Source organism: Spermophilus citellus (assembly GCF_964194105.1).
Source record: "Spermophilus citellus genome assembly, chromosome: 2".
Lineage (NCBI taxonomy): Eukaryota > Metazoa > Chordata > Mammalia > Rodentia > Sciuridae > Spermophilus > Spermophilus citellus.
In genome coordinates this window covers 127,709,064-127,729,790 of record NC_138183.1, presented here as the reverse complement: position 1 = coordinate 127,729,790, position 20,727 = coordinate 127,709,064, and the positions used below count along the sequence as shown (strand labels likewise).

Below are 20,727 nucleotides of genomic sequence, written 5' to 3'. Positions count from 1 at the left end.
AGGTATTTAAGATGTAATAATGAATAAGACAGTCCCTTCCCTCAAGAGTCTTAGAGTTGTCATTAAAACATTAAGTTGTCAGAGATATAGAGATGTATACCAATAATGTGACTCAGGGAACAAAAGGCCGTAAGTTTTAAGTAATTTTGACATTCTGCATTTTCCCCCCTAACTTTTACAGTAACCACTGCTGTAATTGAACTTGAGTATATGAGAATTTAAGAGCACATGCCATATACAAAAGTGTACACACACAATGCACAGGCACAAGGCAGTCAGCTGTCACATACTTGTTATAACTTTAAAGGCACATTCAAGTGGAGACTGTCAGTACATGACAGGATGGGCACAACATCTTTAAGATGGGTGTAGAATAAGCAACATCTAAGAAAGTTGTTAGGCAGACCATTCGTACAGTAAGTATCTAGTAGGTGAAACTGCTGGGCTCCATTCTGGCCTGATCTGTAGAGGTCAAGAACTTCGCTTTGGCATGGCCCAAGGAAGAGGCATGGTACAAGTAGAGCTCCTTGTCTCCAAGGAGATACAATGCAATCTGAGCAAAGCTATCACTGTGAAAAGTTAATTTCGGCACCACTAAAACCAGTCCGAGTCAATGATTATTATTAGGCCAGGAGTTAAACCTGATATGAGAAACCTTAAGACCTAGTTTGAGTTAATTTTGTATCTATAACTTCTACAAAAGTATTCATTTTTCCAGAGTAAGCATTTTTTTCTAGAGAAGAAGCGCATAGGAAGAGATCAGGTATAAACTACAGCAAGGCACCAGAGTAGATGAAAAGGAAGTTAGGGAGCAAAGGAAAAAACTGTAATCTGTATTTTCTGAACAAAGGAAAGAATTGTGATTTGTGTAACTCTGAACCTTAATTTTTATACTTTATCTACTTTCGAAAAAGTAGAGATGTAGAATGGTGAAACCTAGTAAATCTCTAACTAGCTGAGGGGTGCTTTAAGAATAAAATAAGAAAATGCAAACAGAAATAAGTTTATATGCTACCACCAGATGCATGTCTTCCTGGGACCAGTCAGATGGACAGCAAGATATTACACAAGAATAAGTCACAGGGGTTTTCGAGTGAGAACAATTGTAGTGGCTACTCCGTAAGAAAGCTTGCACAGAGGTAGGCAGTGTGCAGTAGTAGAAAGTGCATGGGTGTTGACATCAGAATGACTTATGTGGAATCTTGGGTGTGATACTTCCTGGTTCTATGATTTCAGAAAAGTTATTTAATCTGAATATAATTTTCCTCATTTGTAAAATGTGAAAATATAAATCTATCTCACAGAATTGCACATTAGTACATAAAGTATGTAGCTGCTTAACTGGTATAGTTAGGCTGTAATAAATTCATTTCCTTTCCTGTTATAATTATTTGTGTCCCTTTAGTGGCAGGCTTTGAGTTTCCCTTAGGAAATAATCAATGTTATAAAAACCACTTTTCCATCTACTACTTACACGTCTACCAAGAAAAGATGCCCTTGCAGTGGAGTTCCACCCAGAGAACATCTATGATTCTGGAAAGACTTAAGACAATTATGAAAGCAAGAGAGTTCATGGTCAACAATTCCCATTTATCCGTAAGGGAGGTGGACATCCCATCTAGCAGTACAGCACTCTTCAATGCTCTGCCATACTCTTATCCTAACCTTTCCTAGCAGATAATTGTAGAGAGATATCTTTTCTAAGAAAACAATTCCATGGCCTGACCTAAATTTCAGAACTTGCCATTTAATTTTCTCCCAAGTTCATTGCTTATTGGACTCATTATTCCTGTACATTCTTTTTTTCCCCCTCTGTAAATTTCTTTGACTTTAAATTTTATTTTTTCTTCTTAAAAATAACAGAACCTTCTCCTTTTTACTGACTTTATGCCTAGTATCCCCAACATATACAACACAATCTCTCTCCTCTCTCACTCACTCACTCACTCACTCTTTAAGAAATTTTGATGAAGGTGCCAGGAATGTGTCTGCTGCCCTTTTGACACAGGGTCTGATACCATCTTCAGGGCCATGGGGAGGGCAGAGCCCTGGATGTGGCATTCACGTACTCTACTGCTGGCCTGGCTCCTATTTTTATCATGGCATGGCTCTGGGCATCTAGGCAGGGACCTGGTCCAACTTCTTCTCATTCCTTTACTCTACATCAGACTCCAAAATAATCTCACCCCTTACCTTGGCTGGATCTTCTTGCCCCAAACCTTCTATCATCAATGGAGCACAGTACATCTTTCTTCCTTCCCTTTAACCCAGGCTAGTTCTGAGTACTTTTCCAATTCCCTAAGCCTGATTTTGATGCATATAGGAATACTGTCAAGTTTCTTCTGTTTTCGGACATGAGCAGAGTTCGCACAAGCTGGATTTGCTCCTTGGCTTAGTTTGCTACCCCCACACCCCTTCCCCTTCCAAATAAGGAGCGCTCCTTGTTACATAATTGGACCTTCCCAGCACAGAAGCTGGCATGAGAGGTCAGGCGCGCATGCGTGCAAGACTTCCCTTTGACTTAACAATGCCTTTTTTGGGCATCTAACTTCTCTTAGCTCCCCTCCCTTACTCTCTCCACACCATCAACAAACAAGAGAGATTTATAAGTCTGGCTCAGAACAGAACTCCTCCAACTTTCACTTGGAAAGAGGGGTCATGAGGTTAAATTTACTCTGTCTTTTTTTTTTTTCCCTGCCTTGTAGGCTAAGGAGAGAATATGCTTATAATTTGGCAGAAGTCCCTGGAGTCCAAGGGAGCTATGTATATAGATCTTTTAAGGGAGCAGGAGAGTAAAGAAAGCTGGAAGCAGAATAAACTTGTCTGCTTGGAAATAATATGAGGTTGGAAAATGAGGCTGTTTTAAGGAGGAGATACATCTAAATCCAGGTGGCTGTATTATTCCTGATGCCCAAACTGCTGTATGTTTATGATAATTAGCGAAGTGGACGCATTCACCTGAGGTACTGACACAAGATATTACTGCTCCTTAAATCACAGAATTTAAAGGAAGAGAAACCTAGTACCCTTCAAAAGGACATGGCTTAGCTAACTGTGTTTTCAGAGAGAACAAACATGTGGCCTCCTGGATGGCAATCATGGGGACATTGGGGACACTGGAACCTCATATCACACCTCTTGTGGGGGGGTGGTCAGGGTAGGTGCAGAGGGGAGGGTGCTGTAGCTCTAGATATCAAGTTCCTGGCTTATTTGCTTACTAAAGCAAATAAAGGACTACGTAAACTACTTTTTAAAAATAAAAACTGCAAGCTGCCCAGGGAATAGTAATACAGGCTGACTTTAGGAGGGAACAGTGTTCTTTTTGTTACATGTGAGATATAATTTGGATTCTATAAACTATCTGATAATCTCTTCTTGGGGAATGTTTGCTACTCAGAGTGAAAGATTTTTGGGTTGGCCTTATCCTTCAAATTATAGGGCAAAGGTTCTGATCCTGAAAATTAAAGAATCATTATAGCTAAAAATTAGAAAAAACTGGGTTGAAATTTTATGTGTGCTATTTTGACCTGTCATCTTGATGTAATAACACAAATTCTTTGTAAATCGTAGTTTCCCCCATGTTAGAAGTAGGATTCATAATACCTATTCCATATGGCTCTTAAAGAGATTAAATGATAGAATATGTTTGAAATGTTTAGCCCAATGTTTGTGTGAAATAAGACGCTCAACAAAAGCTTGCAGGATAGTAAATACCTTGCTGATGAGATGATCAATCTCTACACTCTGAATTTAGAAGTAAGGCCCATCTTTTCCATGTCTACCATATATCCAGGGACTTGTTGGTATGAGACAATGGCCATGAAGGGCAAATCCTTGGGCCTCTGGAGAGGGAATTGGTTCTTTCTTCATACACTATGACTTATTACTTCCTATCTAAAGGAGGCTTCTGGAACACTGTGAAACCAGCACAAGATTCTTGAGAAGAGGATCAAAAATGTAAAGTGAATAGGGATTTACATGGGAAGACAGAAGGTCTTGAAAGGGGAAGGATGAGATTATTGTCTATGGAAGCACAGGATGAGGAGAGTGCCAGCTAGCTATAGTTCTATTTCCTTGTAGCTAACAGAAAATGAAATGGTCTAAGGATAAAGTTAGACTACATATAAATAAGAACTTTTGGGGCTGGAAGAGATATACCTAAACAGGTTACAAAATACCATTATTTAGAAATACCTATCATGACCATGTTTAACAGTCTATAGATACAATAAGGTTTTCAAAAGCAGCCACAAATTTCTGTTCTTGTACAATATTTACCAAATATACATTCACAATTTCCTGTCTTTCTAAATAGTGATGACATTCCATAAGAAAACAGAAAAGAAAACCAGGAATGAAAAGTGAAGAGCAAATCAAGAAAAATTCAGGAGCAAGCCCTCTCTTTGATATAATTTATAGCATGAGTTGCATAAAGGTTTTGATAGTTTTCATTTACCAGCTGTGTATATGTCTAGCTAACTGGATCTAGCAGAAGTGTCAAGGGATGGGGACAGAAAGGTGAAGAACTTAGCTTGATTCCAAAGCTTTCCTATTAGAACAGATTTCAGTAGTTTTCCCCACCTAGGTGGCCAGGAGCACCAGGAAACCTGGAAAACACTATGGAACTATGTACTTCACATGTGCTTGTCGGTACTGGACAGGAGCCCAGGTGTTCTGTTTCCTAATGTAAGACTGGGAGTGCTGTGGTTGTTGCTTTAACAAATGGGACCACTGGCACAAAATCACTTTGAAAGACCTCATAAAGCCTTCATTATTTAGAAGCCCAACTCTGTGTGGCTCAGAGAGATGGGCACAGAAGGGATGGTGGTAACTGGCAGAAGGAGACTGGTATGGGGTGATGTATCTAGAAGACATAAAAAGTGAAGCTAATTTTCAGCTACTAGTTGAAGGCATCAGAAACAAAATATGTTTTATTATTCTTCTTTTCTGAAGAGCAAATATTAAGAACTATCGTTTAATAGACATCTTGAGATAGCATTGTTAATTCTGTTTTCCAGATGAGGAAACCAAAGCTCAGAAAATTTAATTATAGAATAATAGCTTACTGGAGTCGATAAGAACTTGGGCTTTTGAGCAGCTTGGTTTGAATGGTGGCCCTACCACCGATTAGCTTTGTGATTAAGTGTAAGGCCCTGAATTTCAGCACTCAACCTCTTTAAGTTTATTAAAATATAATAAAGTAGGGATCATGCCTATTTTGTTCACTATTGACCAGCTTTTGGTAATATACATTTTTTCCCCCTGTGAACAAAGAAGCAAGACCAAAATCAATCCCCAGGTGTATAAAGAGAGACAGAAGCATTTAAAGGTAAAGTGGGACAAATGCCACAAAACCGCCTGGCCAAATCTGTACCATCAAGCCAAGAAAGAGTTCAGAGTAGGAAACACAACTATTATTTCTTTAATCCTACACACTCCCCACTAAGGGTCTGCAACCTGGCTTAGAAGTTTCTCAGCCTATGTTTGACTACTGAAAGTCTATCCCATGTCTACTGTACCCCTTGGGACTTACTTCCCTTGTATTTAACTTTCCTGCTTAGATTTCCAAGGATCCTCTCTATGTGAGATATCAGTTCTTCCATGATCTTACTGTAATTCTCAGGATCTAGTTCTCTCTCTCTTTTTTATCTGGACTGGCCCAAGCCATTTCATTTTTTGAGCTACTCAAACTTTAAGGCAAATTTTCCCCTACCTTTTAAATATAGATCTTAATCTTTTCTAAGTCTCTGCTGATGCACCTATACTTTTTTTTTTCCTTTTACACACATTTATCAGGCACCTACTATGTGTTATGCATGGAAATAAGCTGGACAACATAACAATCCACAAAGCAAATATGGTCTTGCTTGCCCCTGGTGTTCAGTCAGCAGAGGTGGACAACTAAGCAATCAGCAAGTTAGAAAGGCCCAGATGCTGTGAAGCAAAGTGGGAAGCAGATGGCTGGGAGCTTCCCTGAGGTGACAGGGAGAATGGGAAGACCTTAAGGAGGGTAGAGGGAGTAAAGGGCAATGGCCCGCCAGTGACTTGGAACAGGAAGGGTGTGGCCAGGTTTCCAGTACATAGGGACTGACTGGGGTGAGAGTGGGGTCACCACAGGAGACCAGGCAGGATCTGTGGCCCTTCTCTTGCACGAACTAACCGTAGGTCTGTGGGTACGCAGCTCCTCAGAGCCCTTCCACCTATACTTTTAAACTCCTACTGAACAATTTCTTATGTTCTGAAATTAATTCATCAAGTAAATGACTACAGGGGAAGGGGTGTTATAAAAAATCACATATTATCTATTTGTAGGATCTTTACATTTTAAAAAAATATTTGGAAGATAAGCAAAAGAAAGTCTGACAGAGAAAGAAGAGACATGGAGGCCTAATTAGCAAGAGTCATAGGGGACTGAATAAAACATTAGGAAACTATATTTTTAAGTATAAAGATATCGAGAAGGGTAATGTTTTTTCTTTTATCAAATATTTAATGAATCTACTATGCCCCTGTCCTTGTGTAAGTTGCTGGGGATACAAACTAGTTCTGGTCTAGGGCAGGGTTTCTAGTCTAGGGCAGGGTTTCTCAATCTAAGCCTACAAACATTTTGGGAAGGATATTTCATCATCGTTAGTGAGGGAAGAGCTTTATATCAACAACAATGATCTGTTTTCTCCATTTTTTAAAAATAGTTCATCATCACAGTGACTCCAGGTCTGGGGACATAAAAGGAGAACAGATCCCAGAGAAGACAGAGTTAAACAAAAGTCTATTAAGATCACCGCAGTGGTGTTGGGGCTGGGGCTTTCTGATAGTCTTCTGGCAATATTCATCCCTGCCCTGTAGCAGACAGCCTACCTTTTCTTATGGCCACAATTTTCCTGGACTCTACACACTTACCCTTCCAAGTACAGAAGTCACCATTGTGTCCAATTTCCACGCAATTTGAGAACCTGACATGAAGGAGAACTTAGCAACCTTACCTTTGAATTAGGGTCCCAAAGATAAGATGAAGAAATTTCTGCATGTTTTCAGTACATAGCCATTTCCACTGTTTCATTAACAGCAAGAGGATTAGATTCAGGGCTGTGTCAGCTAACTCTGTTTCTGTTCCTGAGGGACAAAAAGGCATAAAAGTAACTAAGAAGAAACCCCCAATTGAGGATGTATTTAATGCACTGGTGGCACTGGGCTCTTCTCTAGCTTCATATTCATCATCTTGGACTTTACTTTTTAATCCCTCTGCACTGAAATGAAGAGACATGTACTTCATACCTAGAAAGTTCAGTGATAGGCTCTGTATGTATTTATAATTCTTCGGTTAATGAATAAGTGTTCTTACTTTTTAAAAAGATTTTATATATATTTTATTTTACCTACCTAGCTTCTGTTTCTCCTTTATTTCCCCAGGTTGCTGAATTCATCTTGTTCCAAGTAAGAGCTCACAATTGGTGACTAACTGGAACTGGCAAAACTTTGTCTCTTTCTTGCCTTCCACTCGCCCCCACAATTCATCATGGAAATGTTGTGGGCAGAACTGGGGAAAGATTTGGGCTTCATTCTCCTGCAAAGCCTTGTTTTGACAGCATCTCCATTACACAGAGCTGTGGGGTTGAGATTCAGGAGGCTCCAGTTTGATTCTAAGATAACATGTGGTTCTAGGAAGAGCTCCACACCTCTGGTAAAGTGCCATGACATTTACTGATTTCTTCCCTGTTTTGAAGACTTCTGGAAGGGCCACAAATGAGCCTACACTCATGATAACCTGGAGTTTCCAAACACATGTATTTTATGGAGTTTAACATCCATTTTCTAAACCTTTGTGTGGTGGGGGGACAACACTTCTGATTTGCTTTCTGGAGATTTCCTAGGAACACATAATATTCCACAGTAAATCTGAGGTTTCTGGTGCTATTGTTGTATTTAATATTATAATTAATCATCAACAATAACTTTGTTAGTCTAGGACTAACTGGACTTGCCTAAGCTCACCTCATTTAAGGGTCCTCTAGACATGAAAAAAAAAGGCAGTATCTCACAAAAACAGAAGGGAAACCAATAAAGTAGAGGAAGAGGATTGAGAGGGAGGGAGAACGGAAGGACATAGGGAATTTGGGGGAATGAAATCTACTAAATTATTCTGTCCATGTATGAATATATCACAATGAATCTGCTTATGTACATAATCATAATCATCATCATTATCATCATAATATAGAGATAGAGAAAATGAATCAGAGGAAGAGAAAAGATGGAAAGGAAAGGTACTGGGAAGTGAGATCAATCAAATTATTATGTGCATGTATATATATTGCATTATGAATTCCACTGTTATGTATAATTATAATGTATCAATAAAAAAAGAATATAAGTGATTTGGATAGATCTGCTAGAATTGAAACCCACTTCCCTCTAAAGGCCATCTAATACATACTTCCTTTTTCTAAATTATATTTCTAGTGGGCATTTGGCTGATGAACTGCTTTCTGACTAGCTAAAAGCTAGAAAAGCTCAGGTATAAACTATCCATTTAAAAATACTATATTCAAAATGTATAGGGTTGATTTGGGCTAGAGTTATATTGTTTCACCAATCCCTTTTATCTGAAATTTACTCAAAGATGGGCTATTCCATTCCAATTCCTGGGAAATAGAATTCTCCTCTATCCAATTACTTTTACTCTCTTAGTTTTTCTATTTGCTTGAAGCTGCCACCATGTGGTAACACTCAGTCATAGCAGTAAAAAACAATAAGGCGAACAAGGTACTGCCAAGTCCTCTGGAAGAAAATGATACGTTTTCTATCATATGGTCACTTTTGAGTCTCTCAGAGCTAAAGAAGAAAAGCTCAGGTATAAACTATCTATTTAAAAATACTATATTCAAAATTTACAGGGTTGATTTGGGCTAGAATTGTATTGTTTCACCTATCCCTTTTATCTGTAATTTTTTAGAGTTTTCTGATGCTTTTACTGTCGTACTACTTCATTTACCTAACCAATGAGATACATGTGAAGGGGTGGGATTTTAAACCCCCTTTTCCACATATTTAAATTGAAGTTCGTAGAGCAGAGGTAAGGTGATTTGTCTATGGTAACCTGAAAGACAACAGTAAAATTGGCTTTTTTCCTTCTGAACCCAAGATTTTGTGATCTTTTGTTCTCACTAGAGGTCTTTTTCTTGGTGGAATTGATGTACTTTTTTCTTTTAAGTTCTAGTTAAGCAAATACTAATTAATATCCAAGGCTCCAATTCTTCCTTTGTAGAATGCATCTGCCTTTCTTCTGGGAAGCAAACTAATCCTGCCTCAAAGGATATAAAGGGGAAGTGAACCTAATCTCTTCTCTTTCCCTTCTCTGGCCTAGGAAACAATGTAGTATCATTTGTCATAGCAGTAAATACAGAAGGGAGAGATTTAGGAAAAAAGATGAATTCTATCTTTTTTTTTTTTAATTTTTTTTTTTAAAGAGAGAGTGAGAGAGAGAGGAGAGAGAGAGAGAGAGAGAGAGAGAGAGAGAATTTTTAATATTTATTTTTTTTTTAGTTCTCGGCGGACACAACATCTTTGTTGGTATGTGGTGCTGAGGATCGAACCCGGGCCGCACGCATGCCAGGCAAGCGCGCTACCACTTGAGCCACATCCCCAGCCCCATGAATTCTATCTTGAACATACTGTATTTCAGCTGCTCTGTGGTCTGTTCACATGGAGGTGTATAATATCCAACATTTATGCATTATTGGCATATGTATGAGAGTAGAAACCAACAGTACAGTTGGGATTACCTAGGGACAGCATGAGGGGAAGAACAGAGAGCCCAAACCAAGGCTACAGAGGGTTGGTGGGGAAAACAAAAAAGGTGGGCCCAAAAGGGACCACAAGGAGAGGGAAAGAAAACCAGAAAAGGGGTACCATAGACACTAAGGGAAAATTCTAGATAAAGACAGTGGTCCCATGTACCAGAGTATGTTAAAAATATTTTAAGATACTATACACATGGATCTTCTGCTGGGTTACAACTCCCTGTGTCTGGGCCTGCCTGGCTTCACTATTTGACTTGGCTTTAGGGACTGTGTTATACTCTACACTGGAGTTCAATATGTGGCTTGCTCAGTTAAAGACAAAAGATATTAAAGCTACAAAGTGCACCTATCCCAAGTTCTTATGGCTCCCTTCTCTGTAGGAGTAGAGACCTTTCCATTTACCTGCATCACTGCTGCTGAGGTCCTGGGATAGCATGGTTGTACCTGACAAGCAATCATCCACATAGTCTTTGGAGATTTGTTCTGGATCTTTTACTGGGACTTCTGTTGGCTGCATTTCCAGTAACTTTGTCTGCTTTTCAATAAAGGATTCCATCCCAGACATGGATAGGATCTCTGACTCCTGAAGAAACAGCCAGTGGCATATGACATAAAGAATGCAGAAAGTACAGAAGTAAATGCAGCACTATAGGTTTCCCTAAAATTTTTGTGCAGACTCTGGAGACTCTACCAAAGTACCATGAGTATAGAACCCACTGACCCTAAGGCCAGTCTATAAAAGTTTCTTTTTTTTCTTTTTAACCCAAATTTCAAGCTTTCCTGGGATTATCACTTTTGCACACATTCTTGGTCATCTGTTCTCTTCTATAAACTGGTTTTTCTTCTCATCCTGTCATTCTTAATTCTGAACCCACTACCTTAAGAAGCCAACCTGCCAACCCACAACAATTAGAATTCAAAAGCACTCAGAGAAAATACTTTTAAATGTGAGACCCGGATGTTAGTTAAGTTCTTGGCAAGACACTTCAGTTCTTCCTGACTTGAGAGAATGTTTCAATTACCTATAACTATAGAATCAACACCCTGGGTCTTGATTCCTACAGTCCTCTGGGCTTTGGGGCTTACCACATTGCGCTCCTGGAGACAATAGAGAATCTTTTCATGTACTTCATTCACACTCAGTGCTGGAGAAATTTTGCTGGATGAGAACCTCAGTCTGGACCTAGTACAGCAATAAAGGGCAGAAACAGAATATAGTTTTTGGTTTTTATTTCCATACAAAGAGCTGGCCAGAATTGATAATACATAAAAAAAAAAATTAAAAAAAAAAAAAAACAACCCACACTTATTCTTAGGGGCTTATGGTACTCAGAGTTGCCAGGAAAGATTTGGCCCTGAAATCTTCCAAACCATATATATTCTGGCATTTCTTCATAGATAGTGCACATACTATGCACACATTAAAAATTTGTTGAAGGCTAAACAGACAAAAAAAGAGACTGAGGGAAAATTCTAGATACCCTTTTTGTTGTGGGTACCCTTTTTGTTTTGGACAACCATTTATTCCCCTTGTATTCCAAATAAAATCAGAGAAGGGATTGCCAAGTGATAAATCTCAATGTTTCAAGAGATAGAGAACAAATAAGCACAGGCACAATGGTCATCTTATAAAATATGGGTCAATTAAAAAACGCTAACTATTGTGAGTCTGGCATTGCTGGATTTTAACATAAACACAAAGACAATGGCAGTCAGACACACACATACATACTTTCTCTTTCCCTATGGACCCATATTCAGATGAAATTTCCAGTAAGATTAAGTGTGGTACCCTTGCCTTCCACATGTTGGTGTGGAGTGATGCCAAGGAACAACTGGGACTCTAGTGCAGGATGCAGTAGCAGTCAACCAGTTACTAAAATAGACCCTGCAGGTTTCTATTCTACCCTTTTCTTTTTTATTGTTAGTATATGAAATTTCTGAGCCAAGATTACCAGAAATGACAGCAGAGATGAGTTATGAGCCTTAATTCTTAATAGGAAAAAAAAACCTCAAAATATCAGAAGATAGAAAAGAGAATATCCATAGTCTACAGTATTCCTTCTAGTAAACAACAACAACAATAATCCTTGGTCAGCTGAGTGCTGGGTTCCTGCTCTAGGGGTGTGCTAAGTAGCCCAGAGTCTGGCTTTGCCTAAAAATTTTTATGTGTGCCCCACCTCCTTTTCCTCCTCCTCTTTTCTAGGGCTTGAGAATGAGGTAGGCTTTGGTTGAAGATTGAGGATCAACCTGATAACTGGGGGAAGGGTCTCTGGGCCACCGAAGGTTCTTACTTGCTAGCCTTCTTGCCTTCTGTCTGGGACTTGCTTTCGTTCTCGGCCTCACTCAGCTCCTCTGTGGGGCTCTGGGGTTCAGAGCGAGGAAATGCTGTCTTCAAGGTATCCACAATAGCATTCACCACCATCTGCAGGGGTCAGAGGTGCAGGGTTAGTACAACCATTTACATCTCCAGATGGAAAATGCCAAACAGAAAAGAAGTCAGCTCATTGTGCCTTACGCAATAAGATGAGTAGAGTGCCAGGCTATCTAGCAGAGCCTCATCCATTAGGAAAGCTAAATACTCGCCAATAAAAACAATCTTCCTTTTTCTCTATGACCATCAATATCGTTTTCCTTGCAGAATAAAACAAACAATGCCATGGGGAAAGAAGCCAAAACAAACAGTGGGGTAAATAAAACCTAGGAGTTCTGCAGGTTGGTGACTTCCTTTTTATATAAAAAGGTGGTCTCTAGTTTCTAAATTGATATAGCCTTCAATAAGATGGAACAAGTGGAAGTAATATAAGGAAAAAAAGAAGAATAAAAAAGATGATCAGAAATAAAAAATACAGTCTAGGGACATAAATAATATAAACATGCTTTGGGTAATTCACACAGACCAAAGAATTTTTTTTTTATAGTTGAGTTAAATAATTTCTAATAGTAAAGAAAGAATAAAAATCACTGGGATCAAAATGAAGAAATCTAGAATTGATATAAAATTTTCCAGCCATAAAGAAAACCAAATAATTTCCAATGAAGAATTATCTCTATTTCTCAGAATGGGAAAATGACAAACATATATTTACTAAAGAAGACATACAAAAAACCAAAATCCTGAAATTTTTATGACAAGGAAAGAAACCGTTCCTTTTCCTTGGTGTCTCTTGTTCTCTAACACTGTGGGAACAGCATATGCCTTCTTCGAGACATTCTTGGATGATCCTGCACAAGGAGCACAGTACAGCTAAGACAAGGTGGAATAGACAAGAAGGCTACAGTGGAGAGTAGAGAACAAGCCAGGGAAGGAACACAGAGGACAGCATGAAGATAGATAATGTAGCTCAGGAAATACAACTTGCTCTTTAAGCTCAAGAACTACAGTCCGTAGGAGAGTCCTAATCTGTCTCATCCACTTTTGCATCACTAGCAATTGGAACAGTGCCTGACTCAAAACAGGCATCTAGTAAGATGTTGAAACAATCAATGAATGAATATATCTACATGGAACTCTGGGAGTTTTAGTTAGATGATCCCTTTGTAGTCTGTGGTTTATCCCACATAGCAGTGGATGTCCTCTGGCACCTACCACATGAAATTCCATTTTATTTTGTGCTCCCAAGCCTAGGTGAGAAGAGAGAAGCCCTTCTTCTGCCAATGAGACATTGTAAAACAAACCATCTTCTGATGAACATAAATCTCAGGCTTTTGTCCTGCAGACTGTGATAACAGCTGGTAATCATAGCTTATAAGTTCTTAAGTATTCCAGATTTCCTTCTCCTACCATCTCCATGGGAGCTGAGAGACCCTCTTGAATAAGTACAGTTTTTGAATACTCTGTTTTCCATCAGAAAATCACAACCTCAACTGAAATCCAGGTCTGTGTCCTGCCTTGGAGCTCTCTTTCCTGATGACCACACTAGGAATGACCTTTCCCACAAGAAGAGAATCCCTACAATTATCCATGGATCTTCACTTGATCCTTACATGCCTCTACTGCAGGAACAATCAACATTTCCCCAGGAGATGTGTGTACACTTAGAGTCAGGGCTACTATCACCTAATAGCTGCTCACTGTGATTTGGCAAGTTGATGATCCAACCAATATTTGGCAACATGTCTTAAAAATTCTAGTCAATGTTCTACTGACTCCTCTGTGCCACTTTGGCCTATACCCTACCTCTCTTATTTTTCAGATACTGCCTCTGTTCTGATGAACACTGCATGTCTGCAGAGAGAAATGAAAGCTGAGTATAGCAGCTTTGCTAGTACCTTATCTATTCTGGAGACCATGAATGGTTTCTTGACAAAGGCAATTCGAGCATCTGTGTTCAGAGCAAGAAATTCCTGCACCTCTTCACTGTTAGCGATTTCAGGAATGGCACAGAGTTGCTGCAAAATTAAGACAGAAGGATTTTAAAGAGAAATCCCAGTTCCTAGATCTCTCTGCCTTGGCTTGGGTGGGCAGGAGTCAGAATGAGGGCAAAGACAAAAAAGATGCTAACCTTGAGGAATGATTCCAGAAGGCTCTTTCGGGCTTCCACTCTGTCACTATCCATGTTGCCAAATGGAAGATCTGGAAAGAGCTTTTTAGGACCTTTCACATCTCCAAAATAAAACAAAAATACCTCCTTTATTTAACATTCATAGAGAGTTACCCTATATAAAAGAGTTATTGAATATTTTTTTCTGACATTTTTTTTTAATTTCAGGAGTTCCAAATATGCTCCCAGGATGTAATATACAGAATCTACTCCCACTACTAATATAAAGAGACCAATTGATATAGTTAGAAGAGAGGGCTTTGAAGTCTAATCGATCAGTTTGGGGGCTCCAATCCCTAGTATAATGATGACTGCAGGAAAATTGCATAATCTTTCTGTAACTTTGTCTTTTTTCTGTAAAAGGGAGATGATGGTATCTATCTCATAGGCTATTAAGAGGATTAAATTAACTAACAAGAGAACCTGACCCATGTATTCAAGCTTGACTCAGTATTAGCTATTGTTACTAAGAAAGAAAATAAACAATTATGCCCATAGTTATTAATATATTTATTTGGACCAGAATCAGCATTTTTTTTAAAAAAAAAAAAGTAACCAGTGACTAGCTCATATTTATAGTTGAGTTTTATTACACTTTCTTATTTTCCCTGGGCCTTGGAAATGTCAAACAGCACACAAAAGGCCTGGTTGTTAAAGGAAAGGAAGTGACATGAATTTCTGTATAATATTTTAATATTTAAAAGTGAATAATCTATTTTTCTGGAAAAGTTATAATGTCTCACTCTATCTTATGGGCACAGATAGAAATTTGAATGCATTTAGCAGCAAAGGACTACCTCAGAAAGAATGTAATCAGAGTTGTCTAGCACAAAACCCTCAAACTTTCAAAGCAAATTTGGGGAAGAACATCAATGCTGTGTTATCCTCTCCACAAACCCATAGGCTACCAATCATTCAGTTTAGGGTGGCTAGATGTGAAAAGCAAGCAGCCAGTCAGGGACTGGGCAATTCCTAACTTTTGATGAACTTTCGTAGATCTGGTTTCTCCTCCAGGCGGGTCTGCAGGTTCAAGAATTCCCGGTATCGGCGGTTCACAGTGTGGTAGGCCAGCTGCTGCAGGGCACTGCTGTTCTCACTGTTAAAAGCTGTCTCATACTGTTGAAGGAACAGATTTATTGACAGAATCAGCCAGGTTTAGGCAATCTTCTATTCTGGATTTAATGAAAACATGTTCAATGGCTACACAGTAATAGCACAGTAGGGATAAAGGGAGGGAGATATTCCTATTCTTTCATAGAACCTAACACATCTGATTGCTGCCCTGGGTTGAAATGAATAATTCAAACTCCAAGGAAGCTGAACTGAAGAATGAGTTCCTAATATATGTGGCCCAGAATGTCAGAAATGAATTTCACTCCTCCCTCCCTCAAATATTTACTTTATCTACAAAAATGGCTACATCACTATTATTCAAATCTCAAAAGGTGAGTATAAAACAGAAGGCATAACACCTATAAAAAATGCTAACTCTATCACCCCTAAATTACAAACTGGACCTTATTAAGGGGAAAACCATTTTGCTTTTATACTCATTCAGGGATGATTTCTATTAATTGGGGGAAGAACAAATAATTCCAAACAATGAACATAAATCATTTGTTTGCGTGCAATGAATTAAAAGAACATGTGTTTTAGTTTTGCTCTGGATAGATTAATCTTCCTAGTTGTTATTTTTAGGGGTTAAGTTTTTGTTTTTTTTCCCCTAAGCACATGACATATGTATTAGAAGTCAAGTGATGACTGGAGATGTTGTTAAAGTCTGTTGCCTTTGAATGCTTGGAGGGCTTGTATGTGGAATGATGACTAGTTCTTGTATGTTCCCAGAAAAGTGAGCACCGTGAACAACATGAAAGCTATGACTCAATACAGAGGAAAACTTTGTCTCTGACAGAGTAGTTAAGATACAAGGAACTGTTATGCTTGCTCTTTTTAGGAATAGACTAATTAGGAGTAGGTTATTATTGTTTGGTATATTACTATATTGTGGCAAGTGATAGGAAAAACTATCCCATTGTTGGTAGGACTTGGTGGTATTTTAAACTTTTTTATAGCTAGAGAAGCAGGGGTACTCACTATAAATTGAAGAGAGAAAATAAGTTCCTGAGACCAGTACTCAGAAATAAAGACACAGGTAGAATTCAGGGGAGGGCTCTCAGAGAAACTAGGAGTTGTAATCTTTCTGTGGAATATTCTGCTTATTGGGGGACAATATTCAATACTGATGTGTTCACTTCTATCATACAAACTAAAACTTGTTTACAATCAGAAAGTAAAATAACTTTGAAATCAAGTTAAAATCATAGTTACATTATGTCTTTTTGAAAAGCTAAGGCCAATCTCAAACTATACATAATTGACTATATTATTTTGTTGCTCATTTTCCACCTTACCCTTTTTTCAGTGTCTACTTGAAGTAGGTAGTAACTGGTGTCAAAATTTAGCAATAACAAAAACAGTAAGTGGGAGAAAGATTATGACTTAATAATTCTCTCCATTAAATTTTCTGCTAATGAAGAGGAAACATAATTGTTGTTTAATATCAGTGTTAGAATATATCATAAATAGAAGATGGAAGAATCAGAAGCTGACGCCTATTTGTGAGAAAGGTGCATGTCATTGGGACATATGGAATTAGAACAAAAAGGCAGGCAAAATGTTTACATCTGTCCTTTGAGACTAGCCAGAGTTATTACATGACAGATGTCTATACTTGTAAAACTTGTCTATTTTATAAGGAGTGTTTGTGTGTATGTATAAATATATGTACTTGCATGTTTATGATTCTGTTGTCTTAACTTCAAAATGTCTTGTTAATTTTCAAAATGCTGTTATGATGCAACTGAATTCAGCAGATTAGGGAAGGCCCTTTTCCTATTAACAGGACTGGGATTTTGAGGATGAGAGTGTTAGCAGTATCCAGGTACATGCCTTATGGAAGTTTTTGGACTCAATGAGAAAAGCAAGGAAAAAGCAAGTAAAATACAACAGATAGGGTCTTGCCCAGGAATTCTTTTTCCAAACTTCTTCCCTGCTACATTCTTCTTAAAAAATACTAGTATCATTTGAACTCTGTTTTTGGAAGGCAGATTATTTACCTGTATTTACCTCAGAAGATAGGAATTTTTTTATTCCTGAAGACATTTAAGCACAAACTTGGAAACTATTTGGAAGAGATAATAATAAAGGAAGCTGCTTAGAGCAGTTGATTCCCTCCAAATAGCTTGAGGTCAAGGTGTCTTCACGTTGCCTGGAAAGTCTTATTTTTAAAATATATAGAACCCTGGACTCTACTTTGGACATTCTCCTTCAGAAATTGTCAGGGTCTATCAGAATCAGTGTATTTAAAAAGCAGCCCAAGTGATTCTGAGGTACAGCCAAGATTGGAAACTAGAGTAAAACCCTGAGCTTCTAGATTATTTGTATAGGAATAGGGTAAGTGCCTACTCTGCCTTACAAATTAGCTTCAGGCCATTCACATACAGATGTTTGTTGAATTAAACATAGCAAACTAAAAGTCATCTCCTGAGAGAACATTACATTTGCTGACTCTGATTTCTGATTACATTCCCAGCCCGTGGTGGGTACCTGTAGCTTGAATTCTGTTACCTTTACAGTGTAGAGTGTATACGGGTGAAATCCAGTGCCACTGTGCTCTCGGGCAGTAATGGTACCAGTGATACGAAGGTTCTGGATGACAACTGGGCCATCTGGACTGCTCAGGGGCTCAAAGCTGAAAGTGGTTGAGCTGAGAGGACCAGGTGGAGAGGAAGAAAGTGGAACTGGTGGCAGAGTTGGATCAAGGGAGCTCATATCATTGATGAGATCCTTATTATCTAAGCTCGAGGGTCGCAGGGGCTGAATCTTTTTTGGCTCCTCCAACAAAGCTGTAAGAGAGGTGTCATCTCCTTGCTCTACCTCCTTGTCTGCTGTGTCAATTTGGATCTCTGGGCAGGAGTTCAGCATGGAGACCAGCAGGCCTGTTTCTGTCCCTGACCCCTCCTCAGTCTCTGCTCCTTCATTGCCCTCGGATCCCTCACCTTCCTTTTGTTCCAGAGCCTGGGAATCCTCTAAGGCACATAGGGCATCCTGAATCCGGTCAGAGAGGAAGTTGCCTGGGGTCATGAGCATGATAGTTTCTTTGCTCAGTTCAGACAGTGGAGACTCCAGTTCTGAGTCTTCACATAAGAACAGGGGGCCTCGAATATCTGGCTGTAGGAAATGAGATGAGTTGTTTCCTACTTTTCTTTCTTCAACTATCCCAGCCATATCTGCCTCTACAGCTTCATGGCCTTCTTCAACCTCTGGGGAAGGGCCTGGCTCACTACAGTTTAGGAGCACAGAGGCTTCTATTGGAGAAGGGGCTCTTCGTTCTGGCAGACTTTCCACCTCAACAATCAGTGGTAGAGATGTGGGCACTGAGTGCTGTTCCAAGGAACTGGGTGGGAAGAGTGATTTATCTATTTTTGCTGAATCATTTCTGGCCTTGGAAAAGATACCCACAAGTAAAAGGTGAATCCAGTCAGGATCTGACAGCTTGCTGATCAGTGGTAAGATTACATTGCAAGTAATGAGTTCAACCACCACATGGCGTCCAGTTCTAGTCTCCAAGTGGGGCTTGGGCACCAGCCCTTGAAGTAACAAATTCACAATGCCACGGGTATAGGTGACCTCTGTACTAGGATTGTGCATAGCAGGATGTGGGGCTGTAACCTGGCAATAAGCCTCCCAGAGATGGGAAGGCTGGACTGGACCACTCTGCTTCTCTGTAAAGGTCTCCTTTGCCTGAATGTAGCTCTGCAGGTGACAACCACAGAGAGTCATAACTCTATGGGCAAGAGCACGACTGTTCACCATACCCATCCTCCTCCGAAGTTCCTGCACCAACCCTTTCATGGCCGCCTCCATCTCTTCCTCAAAGGCTGGCTCCTGGCTCACTGAACGATACCAGGATAACACAAAATCTCGAATAATCATCTGGATGGTGCTGTTGATCTCCTGCTCCAACTGCCTTTCTGCCTCAGGGCATGGAGGGCAGGTGGCCACTGGGATGAACCGTTCCAGGTGTAGTCGACCTGAAAGCCCCAAAATGGAGCTGGAGCCTAGCCATCCTCCCAGCACCACTAGCAACGCTGAGAGAAGGCACAGAAGCCACACGTTAACCAGAAGGTGGATAACTAGAAGCCAGCCAAGTAAGATCCCCACAATCATCAGCTTCCGGCTACCCCACAGATTATTTAAATTACGTAAAGACTGGGCAGAGGTCTCCTGGATAGGGGACACTGTGTCGGCCTCCATGGCTGAACGGCTCAGGTAGCTTCCCCCAGATGACAGCCCTCTATTTTACTTAAGTGTCAGAAAAGAAGGCAGGTACTGTGTTCCAGATACAAGAAAACTGGGGTTCTCTACAAAGAACCAGCAGGGGCTTCGGGCCCTTGAAGTCCTACAGGCGCTGCAAAGCGACACCTGCAGCTCTGCTTCTCCCCCTCACTACTGTCAACAGAGCACTCCAACTAGCCGCTTCCAGCGGAGATGCAGTTTCCGAGGAAAGCTCTGCGGCCTTCATAGTGCCCCAGGCGGAGCGCCTCTCTGCAGCCTCAGAGGGCGGTGCAGGGCCGGCTGGGTCCCACACACACTTACAAACGCCGGTGCTGCGGCCGGCCGGGGGCGGGTCACACGTCGCCAGGGGCCCCGCGTCCAGTCTGAGACCCCGCCTGGAGTGGACTCATTGGGGTTCCCGCCGACAGCCTCAGCCCGCAGCCACCGCAGGCTAGGGCGGCTAGGGCGACCGTGTTCCGCAGCGCCGACTGTGCCAGGGCTGCCGGCCGGCCAGCAGCCGGCGACAACTTCCGGGTCGTGGCGGGCAGGAGCGAAGCATGCTGGGAGAGCGGCTGCAAGCGCCGGGAGAAGCGGCTCTGCAAGGTGCCCCCTGGTGGTAAGAAGCCGTTGTGACGGTCGGTCTCCACACCTGAGAGCTGCAAAACTTGTGCTCCCCAAGAGAGGACAAAAATTCCATGTGTCACTAAACCACTGTGGCCATGAGGCAGTGACTCGCACGCTCAGATTTCTAGCGTCTTTAAGGCGATTTGCAGCTCCAGTTTTTTTCAATCTTGCTTGCAAACACCCCTTATACTTATGCACATTCTTGATCCCGCTTATTTTACATATTGCTTATTTTAATCCCATGGGGTCATATTTCATGGGCCTCTTGGATTAAAAAAGTTCACCCCCTTCCTTCCAAACCACTCCCATTCCCACTGAATCCCTAATTCACAGCCTACCTCACTTGTTCTCAATAATTGAAAAATGCAAGTCATAAAATATGATACAGGGACAAATTTATTCTTTTAATTCTATATACTGCA

General features: G+C 40.3%; 1 protein-coding gene across 4 annotated transcripts in view; it reads right to left on the bottom strand.

The window, feature by feature from the left end:
* SNX19 (sorting nexin 19) overlaps positions 1–20,206 on the bottom strand; it is a 43,655-nt gene extending 23,449 nt beyond the window's left edge. For 2 of the 4 annotated variants that reach the window (XM_081260605.1, XM_081260606.1), the window contains exons 1-8: positions 17,972–20,143; positions 15,322–15,460; positions 14,306–14,406; positions 14,073–14,192; positions 12,095–12,225; positions 10,887–10,983; positions 10,203–10,383; positions 6,984–7,113 (exon numbers count right to left, since the gene is read on the bottom strand). In XM_081260605.1, coding sequence (XP_081116731.1) covers positions 6,984–7,113; positions 10,203–10,383; positions 10,887–10,983; positions 12,095–12,225; positions 14,073–14,192; positions 14,306–14,406; positions 15,322–15,460; positions 17,972–19,660 — 2,588 coding nt within the window. In that variant the 5' untranslated portion in view covers positions 19,661–20,143. Of the gene's footprint in view, positions 1–6,983; positions 7,114–10,202; positions 10,384–10,886; positions 10,984–12,094; positions 12,226–14,072; positions 14,193–14,305; positions 14,407–15,321; positions 15,461–17,971 lie in introns of all 4 variants that reach the window. The other 2 variants (XM_081260608.1, XM_081260607.1) reach the window with 2 other exon arrangements.
* Positions 20,207–20,727: the final 521 nt, after the last annotated feature.